The sequence below is a fragment of the Bombus bifarius genome, unplaced genomic scaffold, assembly GCF_011952205.1.
Source record: "Bombus bifarius isolate JDL3187 unplaced genomic scaffold, Bbif_JDL3187 scf7180000010156_frag, whole genome shotgun sequence".
Taxonomy (NCBI): Eukaryota; Metazoa; Arthropoda; class Insecta; order Hymenoptera; family Apidae; genus Bombus; species Bombus bifarius.
Window position 1 is genome coordinate 10,037 of NW_022885543.1, and position 13,215 is coordinate 23,251.

A 13,215-nucleotide genomic window follows, 5' to 3' on the forward strand; every position below is an offset into this window, starting at 1 on the left:
CATGCTGTCACACACTCTAATTAGAAAAGGATCATGAAACATCGGTTTATGATATTATTTGTTTGTAAATCTTCCTGCTTCCGGAAACTTTTTTAAATATGAAAATATTTATATACAAAATTAAATATTTTTTTCAATATCAACACTTCTTGCGTTTATGTTGTCCTAGTCAGAATTATATTATTTCGTGTTTCCTGTTGCTTTTTATATTATAGTCCTCCCGTTGGCCGCGGATTCGTTATCAAGCCTGAGGCCCTCGTCACTAGTGTCACTATCGACAATAAAGGTACCCCACCCGCGACCGGACGATGGAGAACTCCAACACGGAATCGCAATCTCCCGCGAGCCCTGCCCGGGAGGGCGCCTCGAGCTCGGACTCGGAATGTGACTCGAGCTCGGATTCGGATTCAGACTCGACATCAGAAGTGGCATCCGAACACACGTTGTCGGCACGGGATCGTAAGAGTATCGTGCGCGCACTAAAGCGGTCGCTAGGCAAGAAGAAGAGGAAGAAGAAAGGACACCGGGCAACCTGGGTATCGCTACCGCGCTTCAACCCCGAAGCCGCGGACGCAGATCCAGCCGCCTGTGCACAGCCGTCGGCCTGCTCATGAGGGACCACCGCCTGAAAAACAGCGCACTGTATTCTGCCCTAAACCGTGCCCTAGAGGGTCCGGCAGCGTATTGGCTTACGCAGATAATGAACGGCGACGAGCTCACCTGGCCAGATTTTAAGGAACAATTCGCCGCGCACTTCGGTGGCCAAGAAGTAGCAGCCGCGTCGCTAATCAAGGTAGCCGAGGAACTACCGCGGGACGGCGAAACACCAGGAGCGTACGGAAATGGTATCATCATCCTCCTCGGGTCGAAGTGGCGAAATTCAACCAGGGAAGAGGTACTCGCCGCCACCGCCCTCCATCTGCTGGGCTCGCGCGATGAACGTTTTAAACGACTAGCGCTCACGAGTGACATCACGTCGGTGAAACAATTCCAAAGAGAAATGAAGCCCTTCCTATACACGGAGTGGCCAACGCCCCCGCCGTGGAGGTCATTAGCGAGCTCCGGAAACAAACGAGGCAGGTCACCCGCCCCCTGGACCAGGTGTGGCCACTGCGGTATTTACAGACATCCGACATTCGAATGCCGCAAGAGGGCGAAGTGGTAACCGAAGGAGAACCCCCGACGCCCGGAGGAAAGCCGACCGGCTGCACCACCAAAAGCGTTGTGCTTTTGTTAGGGAAGTGATACATTTACACTGTACATGAGAGTGTGTGTGTAAGGGTTAGAGGGCGTCAAGGACTTAGTGGAGACAAAAGACTGTTGCCAGATGTTAGAAGAATCTAGAATAGTCGGTTGGCGACCAGCGTGCGTGCAAGACGTTCTTCAGAGTGGAATATAGATGTATAACTGTTGTGTGGGAAATATCGTCAATAATTTGTATTCCCAAATCCTCGAATTTCCTTAACATGGTAGCAGAGCGTGGTTACTAGTTTTGCAAGATATTTAGTGCGTGGTTACGATCTTGCGAGTGAGTTTTCAGTAAAGAAAAAAAAAAACTTTCAGAGGAAAAAATATACTTCGAGCACGTAGGAACGCTTGAGTAAGAAAAGAAAAAAAAGAAGAATCAATTAAAATGGGGAGATAGCAGCACAAGCACGCACACAGTCTGTTAATTACACGAGTTAATTGTAACATTTTTCTCGATAAGTTGACAGAGCAAGGAAAATGAGCGACGAACCTACCTACAAACTAATCTACTTCAATGCCCGTGGTCGTGCCGAACATATACGGTACATATTTGCATATACTGGCATCGAGTATACCGACGAGAGGATCCCCGAAGAACTCTGGCCTGAATACAAGGATTGTAAGCGTGAAGAATCGATTTTTACTTTCATCGTTCATCTCTCAGGTATCTACCATTTACTCAAACTTTTCTGTATATAAAACTTTCGTTTCACGTGCAGGCTAAACTTACTTAAAGTAAAATTTCATACGGAATAAAGTCGAACTTTTCATTAAGTTTTGCTTCCGTAATATCGTGTTTATCGAATACCAACTTAATTCACTTACGATTCTCGAATTTTTGTGTTGCAATCTTTATTGTTTTCAATGAATCGAAGCATTTCGAATATTTTGAGAAAACCGTAAATAGGTGACTTAAAATAGGAATACAAAAATACTTCTACGTTTCTCGTTAATTTAAAAACTTTTTAGGACTTGTCGGAAAAAAAGGATAAAAAATTGAAATCAGTTCGGAAATGAACAAGAACATAGCTAAAAAGTCGAAAGAACAAAGCAGACATAAAATTCGATCTTCCGTTGCGACATTTCTATCGTAAATAGTATAATAAAAGTTTTACGCAGCATAGTCTTCGATATAATCTTATATGTCGCTTGCAGATAGAGAAACCAAAAATCAACGTAAGTCTGTAAATCAATCCTGTCGGTGTAAAACACAAAATTACGTTCGCAAGAGACATTCGATTTATATTCCTTGCATTTCAATTTTCATTACAAGAACCGTGTACATTTTCTAATATTTTTTCCGTGTCTGGTATTATGCGACGTGAATTTTTTATTCGCAGTTGTAAGTCCACTATCATTGCATAAGGTCTTCCCGCAAAACGATACTGATCGTTCCTCGTACATTCAGTACACCGCATCAGACAGATTCGTTCCTTTCCGTGAGAATTACAAATTTTATACTCGATCTTTTATCCTTGATTTTAAAAACTTTAGGTTCTTCTCAACAGTCAAAAACACGCGATACCCTGTCCATCGTAATCGTAAGAAAAGAAAAAAAGGAGAAAGAAGACATTTCTGTATTTCTTTACTAGGCCATGTTGATTAAAACCGAAATGATTTCGATTCATCTATTCACAAGAACGCAACGGCCTCGGAAGCTGTGTTGTGATTTCCTATCGATCGTTTCCCTCTACACAGTGTTCATATGAGCCATGTTTGTTCTTAGCAATGCCTTATAAAATGCGGCCTGTGCTGGAGATAGACGGGAAACCGGTAGCGCAGAGTAACGCTGTGGCGCGATACTTGGCGAAGAAGTACGATCTAATGGGAAGGAACGAATGGGATGCGATGATATGCGACGTGCTCGTCGATACTCTTGGAGATTTGAAGCAAGGTGAGTAACTGATGAGATGACTTTGCATTTGTCTCACCACAGAGACAGACGTTCAAGAATTCATTGTGAAAAGACGAGTACAAACAAGATACGTATGTCTTTCCGTTAAACGAATGTTTTTAAAAGTCAGCGTTTAGAGGATAGAAACTTTTAGTAGTCACTTTTAGTTTAGTAAAGTCTTATCGACAATAAGCAGACTACGTTATGATACAACGATTCCAACTGAAGATTTCTATCGACATCACGAATTCGATGGCTTCCAAATTTTCTTCTCTGCAATCTCAGACGCTCAACTCGAAAGAATCTTTTAGATCCCCCGACAAACACTCGACTCAGGTTATCTATTATCGTAATCTTCCTACGGGATTTTTTTAACTGCGTTGCGTTAACGAATAACGGGATAACATCGCGTTTCTCTCAACGCCTTTCAACGTTCTACAACTTTTATTCTTTGCAAATCCCTGTCTCTATATGATAAACGCTGGTTATCCGCGGAATTTACGATTCCAATTTCTTTAACGAGATATTTATCATATTACACAATTCCTGTAAATGTATTTGTAATTATATCGCCGAAGAATTGTATTTAATTAAGCTATGAAGTTGTGGAATCGTGAGAAGGATTATTTTTATAGAACTGTCTAATTTCCATTCGACATTGATTCAGGATACACATTACTCTTTTTTACATAATACCAGTTTTGTCATTTTTAATTAACAAATACCTCCAAAGGTTGAAGTTTCTAAAATTATCCATTAAATTCTGACAATAAAATTTCTGGATAGAAAATTGTTTTACCTACGAAGCATTATAAAAAGTAAGTTTAATAAAACTATACCTTGGATATTTCATATATTTTTTCATATTATACGCATTCGTTAAAATTTTACACTCCCAAACATCGTGCTATACTTGCACAAAAAAGCGCAGTCTAGTAATATCCCCCTCACTGCTCCTCGCATTTTCTTTCTAATCATCTCTCGTTCGCTTTTCCTGATATTATTCTCAGCGTAAGTTCAGAGTGACGGTTTTTAAACTCAGGAACGCGCGGCTGTTCGTTAAATGAAATATCAAACGTAAGAATTGCCGCAGTCTTAACGCGAGATAATTCATTTCGTGGCACAGAGCGCACGTCGTTGAATATTAATTCATATCTCATATAAGTTGCGAATAAAAAAAGCAGATAAAAGAGGACAAAAATCCGATAATTACCGCGAATCTTTACGCAATTTCAAGAAATACAAAAGAAATTTGTTTGTAAGCATGCTACTAAGTATTATTAGAAGTACTGTACTTTCGATATTTTACATATTCTTGCATATTTTCTACATTTTTCTGTATTTTTGTATCCTTAAACTTTCCGTAAACGCGTAAACGTCTGCGTTCTGACAATGACAAGGAAGATTCTACTGATAAAAATAAAGCATCGAATTTCACCGAACTCTCAGAAATGTAATTCTCAGATCACATAAATTAAAAAGAAAGAACAAAAGAAAATACAAATATATATATATATACATACGTAGCCACAAATCAATTTGGATCACGACAGATAAAATAGGTAGCAATAATGTCTCCACGAACATTATCATAATTTATTGGAATTTACATAAAAGCCAAAGAATGCTATTGTTTCAATGACACGGCGTTTTGTCGAGTTAGATAAATATGAATTATGTGTTTGAACAAGTGTTCGGTCGTGTTTCACGCGACGAAAAAGGAAATCACAAGACAAGGTGTCGCCTCGTTGGAAGCAACAAATCGCAATACGAGGGTGGAAATTGGGTGACACTGGGAGGATTACGAGGGATGAGAAATCTGTCGAGAGCGTGAAAGGCTCGCGGTCACCGGGTTTCTCCAGTTCTGTCGCTTTTAACGCCGAGTTCTTCCGCTTCGAGGATAGAAGCTGCGAAATATCGAGGCCATTGTCCAAAGATTTTCAAGAATATCCGATGCAACGTCTTGAAATTTACGAGAGCAAGTCTGATAAATTCTTATCTCTGGTCCATTCGTGGCCAATTTTTTAATACCCTCGTAACTTGTAACGACAAATAAAAATATTGGTACAGGCCAATTTTTTTTTGGATAAAATCTTGTGTGAATTTACAAAAAATACGATTCTTCGTTTAATTTTTTTCCCTTATTGTCTTTACATATTTGGAGTTTAAACGCGTTATAAGTACGTTTTTTTTTTAACATGATTACGTAGAATTCTTATTCTGAATAAATTATTTGTTTCCGCTTCATAACTGTTTCTAAATTACAGTGCATTTAATCTTGAAATGCACAGTAACATTTTATACTTTTTACGTTCTAAGGAATTTTCAGGATCGGTTAAAAATTAAATTACAGTAATGGTAATACTCAATATTAATGTCAGACGTGGATACTTCACTGTTTTGTATAATAATTTGTTATCTTGGCATCGATCAAGGTATTTAATATACAAAGCGTACAGATTAATAAGAATTTTAATTAATCCTTCTTCTATAGTATTCACCGTTCTTTTCGAGCTCGTACCATTTCAAATAGACTTTCGAATAGATTTCAAAGATTTGTCTGTTCAAATAAAACGCGATCTTTCTTATTTCCCTATCAGTAGTCCCGTTACTGTTCCGTTGTTTCCAACAGATTGCAGATTCGTTTAAAAAACATTTGTAACGAAAAACAAACCCACTCGCAGAAATGTTATTCAATATCGCATTTATAACTTTCATAGACATCCTCCTCTCATTGCTATCATTGTAAACAGATTGAAACTTCGTTTGCAAACACTCGCGATTAAAAAAAAAAAAAAAGAAGAATTAATCTTAAACAATTTTATCTTGTGTTCCATTTATAATTTTCATAATTGTCTTCCCGACGTTGTATCATTTTAAATGGCTTTTTTCTATCCATCTATGTTGCAGCGAGATCAACGGTCCTAATTACTAAATTGCACGATGTGTTCATACAAATTCACTTTTTATGAACGCGATGAAACGAAATGAAACCTAAGTAGAGATATGATTTCTCATCAAGTATAACGAGTTTTATACTTTGGACAGATTGCCTCGTTGTGAGAAGGTCTTAATCGTTTATAATTGCGATTAAGTAATTGCAATAAGTCATATTTTTAAGAAACGTTCTCACATGCTGTCACACACTCTAATTAGAAAAGGATCATGAAACATTCGGTTTATGATATTATTTGTTTTTAAATCTTCCTGCTTCCGGAAACTTTTTTAAATATGAAAATATTTATATACAAAATTAAATATTTTTTTCAATATCAACACTTCTTGCGTTTATGTTGTCCTAGTCAGAATTATATTATTTCGTGTTTCCTGTTGCTTTTTATATTATAGTCCTCCCGTTGGCCGCGGATTCGTTATCAAGCCTGAGGCCCTCGTCACTAGTGTCACTATCGACAATAAAGGTACCCCACCCGCGACCGGACGATGGAGAACTCCAACACGGAATCGCAATCTCCCGCGAGCCCTGCCCGGGAGGGCGCCTCGAGCTCGGACTCGGAATGTGACTCGAGCTCGGATTCGGATTCAGACTCGACATCAGAAGTGGCATCCGAACACACGTTGTCGGCACGGGATCGTAAGAGTATCGTGCGCGCACTAAAGCGGTCGCTAGGCAAGAAGAAGAGGAAGAAGAAAGGACACCGGGCAACCTGGGTATCGCTACCGCGCTTCAACCCCGAAGCCGCGGACGCAGATCCAGCCGCCTGTGCACAGCCGTCGGCCTGCTCATGAGGGACCACCGCCTGAAAAACAGCGCACTGTATTCTGCCCTAAACCGTGCCCTAGAGGGTCCGGCAGCGTATTGGCTTACGCAGATAATGAACGGCGACGAGCTCACCTGGCCAGATTTTAAGGAACAATTCGCCGCGCACTTCGGTGGCCAAGAAGTAGCAGCCGCGTCGCTAATCAAGGTAGCCGAGGAACTACCGCGGGACGGCGAAACACCAGGAGCGTACGGAAATGGTATCATCATCCTCCTCGGGTCGAAGTGGCGAAATTCAACCAGGGAAGAGGTACTCGCCGCCACCGCCCTCCATCTGCTGGGCTCGCGCGATGAACGTTTTAAACGACTAGCGCTCACGAGTGACATCACGTCGGTGAAACAATTCCAAAGAGAAATGAAGCCCTTCCTATACACGGAGTGGCCAACGCCCCCGCCGTGGAGGTCATTAGCGAGCTCCGGAAACAAACGAGGCAGGTCACCCGCCCCCTGGACCAGGTGTGGCCACTGCGGTATTTACAGACATCCGACATTCGAATGCCGCAAGAGGGCGAAGTGGTAACCGAAGGAGGACCCCCGACGCCCGGAGGAAAGCCGACCGGCTGCACCACCAAAAGCGTTGTGCTTTTGTTAGGGAAGTGATACATTTACACTGTACATGAGAGTGTGTGTGTAAGGGTTAGAGGGCGTCAAGGACTTAGTGGAGACAAAAGACTGTTGCCAGATGTTAGAAGAATCTAGAATAGTCGGTTGGCGACCAGCGTGCGTGCAAGACGTTCTTCAGAGTGGAATATAGATGTATAACTGTTGTGTGGGAAATATCGTCAATAATTTGTATTCCCAAATCCTCGAATTTCCTTAACATGGTAGCAGAGCGTGGTTACTAGTTTTGCAAGATATTTAGTGCGTGGTTACGATCTTGCGAGTGAGTTTTCAGTAAAGAAAAAAAAAACTTTCAGAGGAAAAAATATACTTCGAGCACGTAGGAACGCTTGAGTAAGAAAAGAAAAAAAAGAAGAATCAATTAAAATGGGGAGATAGCAGCACAAGCACGCACACAGTCTGTTAATTACACGAGTTAATTGTAACATTTTTCTCGATAAGTTGACAGAGCAAGGAAAATGAGCGACGAACCTACCTACAAACTAATCTACTTCAATGCCCGTGGTCGTGCCGAACATATACGGTACATATTTGCATATACTGGCATCGAGTATACCGACGAGAGGATCCCCGAAGAACTCTGGCCTGAATACAAGGATTGTAAGCGTGAAGAATCGATTTTTACTTTCATCGTTCATCTCTCAGGTATCTACCATTTACTCAAACTTTTCTGTATATAAAACTTTCGTTTCACGTGCAGGCTAAACTTACTTAAAGTAAAATTTCATACGGAATAAAGTCGAACTTTTCATTAAGTTTTGCTTCCGTAATATCGTGTTTATCGAATACCAACTTAATTCACTTACGATTCTCGAATTTTTGTGTTGCAATCTTTATTGTTTTCAATGAATCGAAGCATTTCGAATATTTTGAGAAAACCATAAATAGGTGACTTAAAATAGGAATACAAAAATACTTCTACGTTTCTCGTTAATTTAAAAACTTTTTAGGACTTGTCGGAAAAAAAGGATAAAAAATTGAAATCAGTTCGGAAATGAACAAGAACATAGCTAAAAAGTCGAAAGAACAAAGCAGATATAAAATTCGATCTTCCGTTGCGACATTTCTATCGTAAATAGTATAATAAAAGTTTTACGCAGCATAGTCTTCGATATAATCTTATATGTCGCTTGCAGATAGAGAAACCAAAAATCAACGTAAGTCTGTAAATCAATCCTGTCGGTGTAAAACACAAAATTACGTTCGCAAGAGACATTCGATTTATATTCCTTGCATTTCAATTTTCATTACAAGAACCGTGTACATTTTCTAATATTTTTTCCGTGTCTGGTATTATGCGACGTGAATTTTTTATTCGCAGTTGTAAGTCCACTATCATTGCATAAGGTCTTCCCGCAAAACGATACTGATCGTTCCTCGTACATTCAGTACACCGCATCGGACAGATTCGTTCCTTTCCGTGAGAATTACAAATTTTATACTCGATCTTTTATCCTTGATTTTAAAAACTTTAGGTTCTTCTCAACAGTTAAAAACACGCGATACCCTGTCCATCGTAATCGTAAGAAAAGAAAAAAAGGAGAAAGAAGACATTTCTGTATTTCTTTACTAGGCCATGTTGATTAAAACCGAAATGATTTCGATTCATCTATTCACAAGAACGCAACGGCCTCGGAAGCTGTGTTTTGATTTCCTATCGATCGTTTCCCTCTACACAGTGTTCATATGAGCCATGTTTGTTCTTAGCAATGCCTTATAAAATGCGGCCTGTGCTGGAGATAGACGGGAAACCGGTAGCGCAGAGTAACGCTGTGGCGCGATACTTGGCGAAGAAGTACGATCTAATGGGAAGGAACGAATGGGATGCGATGATATGCGACGTGCTCGTCGATACTCTTGGAGATTTGAAGCAAGGTGAGTAACTGATGAGATGACTTTGCATTTGTCTCACCACAGAGACAGACGTTCAAGAATTCATTGTGAAAAGACGAGTACAAACAAGATACGTATGTCTTTCCGTTAAACGAATGTTACAGTTTGTTTGCAAAAGTCAGTTTTTAGATTATAGAATCGTAGATAGAATTTAGAGGATAGAAACTTTTAGTAGTCACTTTTAGTTTAGTAAAGTCTTATCGACAATAAGCAGACTACGTTATGATACAACGATTCCAACTGAAGATTTCTATCGACATCCCGAATTCGATGGCTTCCAAATTTTCTTCTCTGCAATCTCAGACGCTCAACTCGAAAGAATCTTTTAGATCCCCCGACAAACACTCGACTCAGGTTATCTATTATCGTAATCTTCCTACGTGATTTTTTTTAACTGCGTTGCGTTAACGAATAACGGGATAACATCACGTTTCTCTCAACGCCTTTCAACGTTCTACAACTTTTATTCTTTGCAAATCCCTGTCTCTCTATGATAAACGCTGGTTATCCGCGGAATTTACGATTTCAATTTCTTTAACGAGATATTTATCATATTACACAATTCCTGTAAATGTATTTGTAATTATATCGCCGAAGAATTGTATTTAATTAAGCTATGAAGTTGTGGAATCGTGAGAAGGATTATTTTTATAGAACTGTCTAATTTCCATTCGACATTGATTCAGGATACACATTACTCTTTTTTACATAATACCAGTTTTGTCATTTTTAATTAACAAATACCTCCAAAGGTTGAAGTTTCTAAAATTATCCATTAAATTCTGACAATAAAATTTCTGGATAGAAAATTGTTTTACCTACGAAGCATTATAAAAAGTAAGTTTAATAAAACTATACCTTGGATATTTCATATATTTTTTCATATTATACGCATTCGTTAAAATTTTACACTCCCAAACATCGTGCTATACTTGCACAAAAAAGCGCAGTCTAGTAATATCCCCCTCACTGCTCCTCGCATTTTCTTTCTAATCATCTCTCGTTCGCTTTTCCTGATATTATTCTCAGCGTAAGTTCAGAGTGACGGTTTTTAAACTCAGGAACGCGCGGCTGTTCGTTAAATGAAATATCAAACGTAAGAATTGCCGCAGTCTTAACGCGAGATAATTCATTTCGTGGCACAGAGCGCACGTCGTTGAATATTAATTCATATCTCATATAAGTTGCGAATAAAAAAAGCAGATAAAAGAGGACAAAAATCCGATAATTACCGCGAATCTTTCCGCAATTTCAAGAAATACAAAAGAAATTTGTTTGTAAGCATGCTACTAAGTATTATTAGAAGTACTGTACTTTCGATATTTTACATATTCTTGCATATTTTCTACATTTTTCTGTATTTTTGTATCCTTAAACTTTCCGTAAACGCGTAAACGTCTGCGCTCTGACAATGACAAGGAAGATTCTACTGATAAAAATAAAGCATCGAATTTCACCGAACTCTCAGAAATGTAATTCTCAGATCACATAAATTAAAAAGAAAGAACAAAAGAAAATACAAATATATATATATATACATACGTAGCCACAAATCAATTTGGATCACGACAGATAAAATAGGTAGCAATAATGTCTCCACGAACATTATCATAATTTATTGGAATTTACATAAAAGCCAAAGAATGCTATTGTTTCAATGACACGGCGTTTTGTCGAGTTAGATAAATATGAATTATGTGTTTGAACAAGTGTTCGGTCGTGTTTCACGCGACGAAAAAGGAAATCACAAGACAAGGTGTCGCCTCGTTGGAAGCAACAAATCGCAATACGAGGGTGGAAATTGGGTGACACTGGGAGGATTACGAGGGATGAGAAATCTGTCGAGAGCGTGAAAGGCTCGCGGTCACCGGGTTTCTCCAGTTCTGTCGCTTTTAACGCCGAGTTCTTCCGCTTCGAGGATAGAAGCTGCGAAATATCGAGGCCATTGTCCAAAGATTTTCAAGAATATCCGATGCAACGTCTTGAAATTTACGAGAGCAAGTCTGATAAATTCTTATCTCTGGTCCATTCGTGGCCAATTTTTTAATACCCTCGTAACTTGTAACGACAAATAAAAATATTGGTACAGGCCAATTTTTTTTGGATAAAATCTTGTGTGAATTTACAAAAAATACGATTCTTCGTTTAATTTTTTCCCCTTATTGTCTTTACATATTTGGAGTTTAAACGCGTTATAAGTACGTTTTTTTTTTAACATGATTACGTAGAATTCTTATTCTGAATAAATTATTTGTTTCCGCTTCATAATTGTTTCTAAATTACAGTGCATTTAATCTTGAAATGCACAGTAACATTTTATACTTTTTACGTTCTAAGGAATTTTCAGGATCGGTTAAAAATTAAATTACAGTAATGGTAATACTCAATATTAATGTCAGACGTGGATACTTCACTGTTTTGTATAATAATTTGTTATCTTGGCATCGATCAAGGTATTTAATATACAAAGCGTACAGATTAATAAGAATTTTAATTAATCCTTCTTCTATAGTATTCACCGTTCTTTTCGAGCTCGTACCATTTCAAATAGACTTTCGAATAGATTTCAAAGATTTGTCTGTTCAAATAAAACGCGATCTTTCTTATTTCCCTATCAGTAGTCCCGTTACTGTTCCGTTGTTTCCAACAGATTGCAGATTCGTTTAAAAAACATTTGTAACGAAAAACAAACCCACTCGCAGAAATGTTATTCAATATCGCATTTATAACTTTCATAGACATCCTCCACTCATTGCTATCATTGTAAACAGATTGAAACTTCGTTTGCAAACACTCGCGATTAAAAAAAAAAAAAAAAGAAGAATTAATCTTAAACAATTTTATCTTGTGTTCCATTTATAATTTTCATAATTGTCTTCCCGACGTTGTATCATTTTAAATGGCTTTTTTCTATCCATCTATGTTGCAGCGAGATCAACGGTCCTAATTACTAAATTGCACGATGTGTTCATACAAATTCACTTTTTATGAACGCGATGAAACGAAATGAAACCTAAGTAGAGATATGATTTCTCATCAAGTATAACGAGTTTTATACTTTGGACAGATTGCCTCGTTGTGAGAAGGTCTTAATCGTTTATAATTGCGATTAAGTAATTGCAATAAGTCATATTTTTAAGAAACGTTCTCACATGCTGTCACACACTCTAATTAGAAAAGGATCATGAAACATTCGGTTTATGATATTATTTGTTTGGAAATCTTCCTGCTTCCGGAAACTTTTTTAAATATGAAAATATTTATATACAAAATTAAATATTTTTTTCAATATCAACACTTCTTGCGTTTATGTTGTCCTAGTCAGAATTATATTATTTCGTGTTTCCTGTTGCTTTTTATATTATAGTCCTCCCGTTGGCCGCGGATTCGTTATCAAGCCTGAGGCCCTCGTCACTAGTGTCACTATCGACAATAAAGGTACCCCACCCGCGACCGGACGATGGAGAACTCCAACACGGAATCGCAATCTCCCGCGAGCCCTGCCCGGGAGGGCGCCTCGAGCTCGGACTCGGAATGTGACTCGAGCTCGGATTCGGATTCAGACTCGACATCAGAAGTGGCATCCGAACACACGTTGTCGGCACGGGATCGTAAGAGTATCGTGCGCGCACTAAAGCGGTCGCTAGGCAAGAAGAAGAGGAAGAAGAAAGGACACCGGGCAACCTGGGTATCGCTACCGCGCTTCAACCCCGAAGCCGCGGACGCAGATCCAGCCGCCTGTGCACAGCCGTCGGCCTGCTCATGAGGGACCACCGCCTGA

General features: G+C 39.0%; 4 protein-coding genes across 6 annotated transcripts; all 4 read left to right on the forward strand.

Annotated features, from left to right (window-relative positions):
• Positions 1–242: 242 nt before the first annotated feature.
• Positions 243–1,165, forward strand: LOC117216106. Of its 2 annotated transcripts, none has more exons than XM_033462633.1 (2): positions 243–399; positions 604–1,165. In XM_033462633.1, the coding sequence occupies exon 2, from the start codon at positions 611–613 to the stop codon at positions 1,163–1,165; it is 555 nt and encodes a 184-aa protein (XP_033318524.1). In that variant the 5' UTR covers positions 243–399; positions 604–610. The 2 variants fall into 2 exon arrangements, with proteins under 2 accessions (XP_033318524.1, XP_033318523.1); XM_033462632.1 differs by having other exon boundaries at positions 243–395; positions 600–1,165.
• A 617-nt stretch (positions 1,166–1,782) lies between these two features.
• On the forward strand, positions 1,783–6,881 carry LOC117216108 (hematopoietic prostaglandin D synthase-like; the record flags this gene model as incomplete). Its single annotated transcript, XM_033462636.1, has 3 exons — positions 1,783–1,867; positions 2,975–3,142; positions 6,491–6,881. Coding segments are annotated over 3 exons (426 nt in total), but the record flags the coding sequence as incomplete, so codon positions are not given.
• Positions 6,637–7,578, forward strand: LOC117216107. Of its 2 annotated transcripts, none has more exons than XM_033462634.1 (2): positions 6,637–6,670; positions 6,875–7,454. In XM_033462634.1, the coding sequence occupies exon 2, from the start codon at positions 6,886–6,888 to the stop codon at positions 7,438–7,440; it is 555 nt and encodes a 184-aa protein (XP_033318525.1). In that variant the 5' UTR covers positions 6,637–6,670; positions 6,875–6,885; the 3' UTR covers positions 7,441–7,454. The 2 variants fall into 2 exon arrangements, with proteins under 2 accessions (XP_033318525.1, XP_033318526.1); XM_033462635.1 differs by having other exon boundaries at positions 6,641–6,674; positions 6,879–7,578.
• A 572-nt stretch (positions 7,579–8,150) lies between these two features.
• On the forward strand, positions 8,151–12,998 carry LOC117216109 (glutathione S-transferase-like). Its single transcript, XM_033462638.1, has 3 exons — positions 8,151–8,186; positions 9,249–9,416; positions 12,802–12,998. Exons 2-3 carry the CDS (start codon positions 9,251–9,253, stop codon positions 12,972–12,974), a joined length of 339 nt encoding a protein of 112 aa, XP_033318529.1. The 5' UTR covers positions 8,151–8,186; positions 9,249–9,250; the 3' UTR covers positions 12,975–12,998.
• Positions 12,999–13,215: the final 217 nt, after the last annotated feature.

Coding starts and splice junctions, on each gene's coding strand:
- LOC117216107 (XM_033462634.1), top strand. CDS start 6,886: ATGAGGGACCACCGCCTGAAAAACAGCGCACTGTATTCTGCCCTAAAC.
- LOC117216106 (XM_033462633.1), top strand. CDS start 611: ATGAGGGACCACCGCCTGAAAAACAGCGCACTGTATTCTGCCCTAAAC.
- LOC117216109 (XM_033462638.1), top strand. CDS start 9,251: ATGCCTTATAAAATGCGGCCTGTGCTGGAGATAGACGGGAAACCGGTA. Junction 9,417..12,801: donor TCTTGGAGATTTGAAGCAAG/GTGAGTAACTGA, acceptor TTTATATTATAG/TCCTCCCGTTGGCCGCGGAT.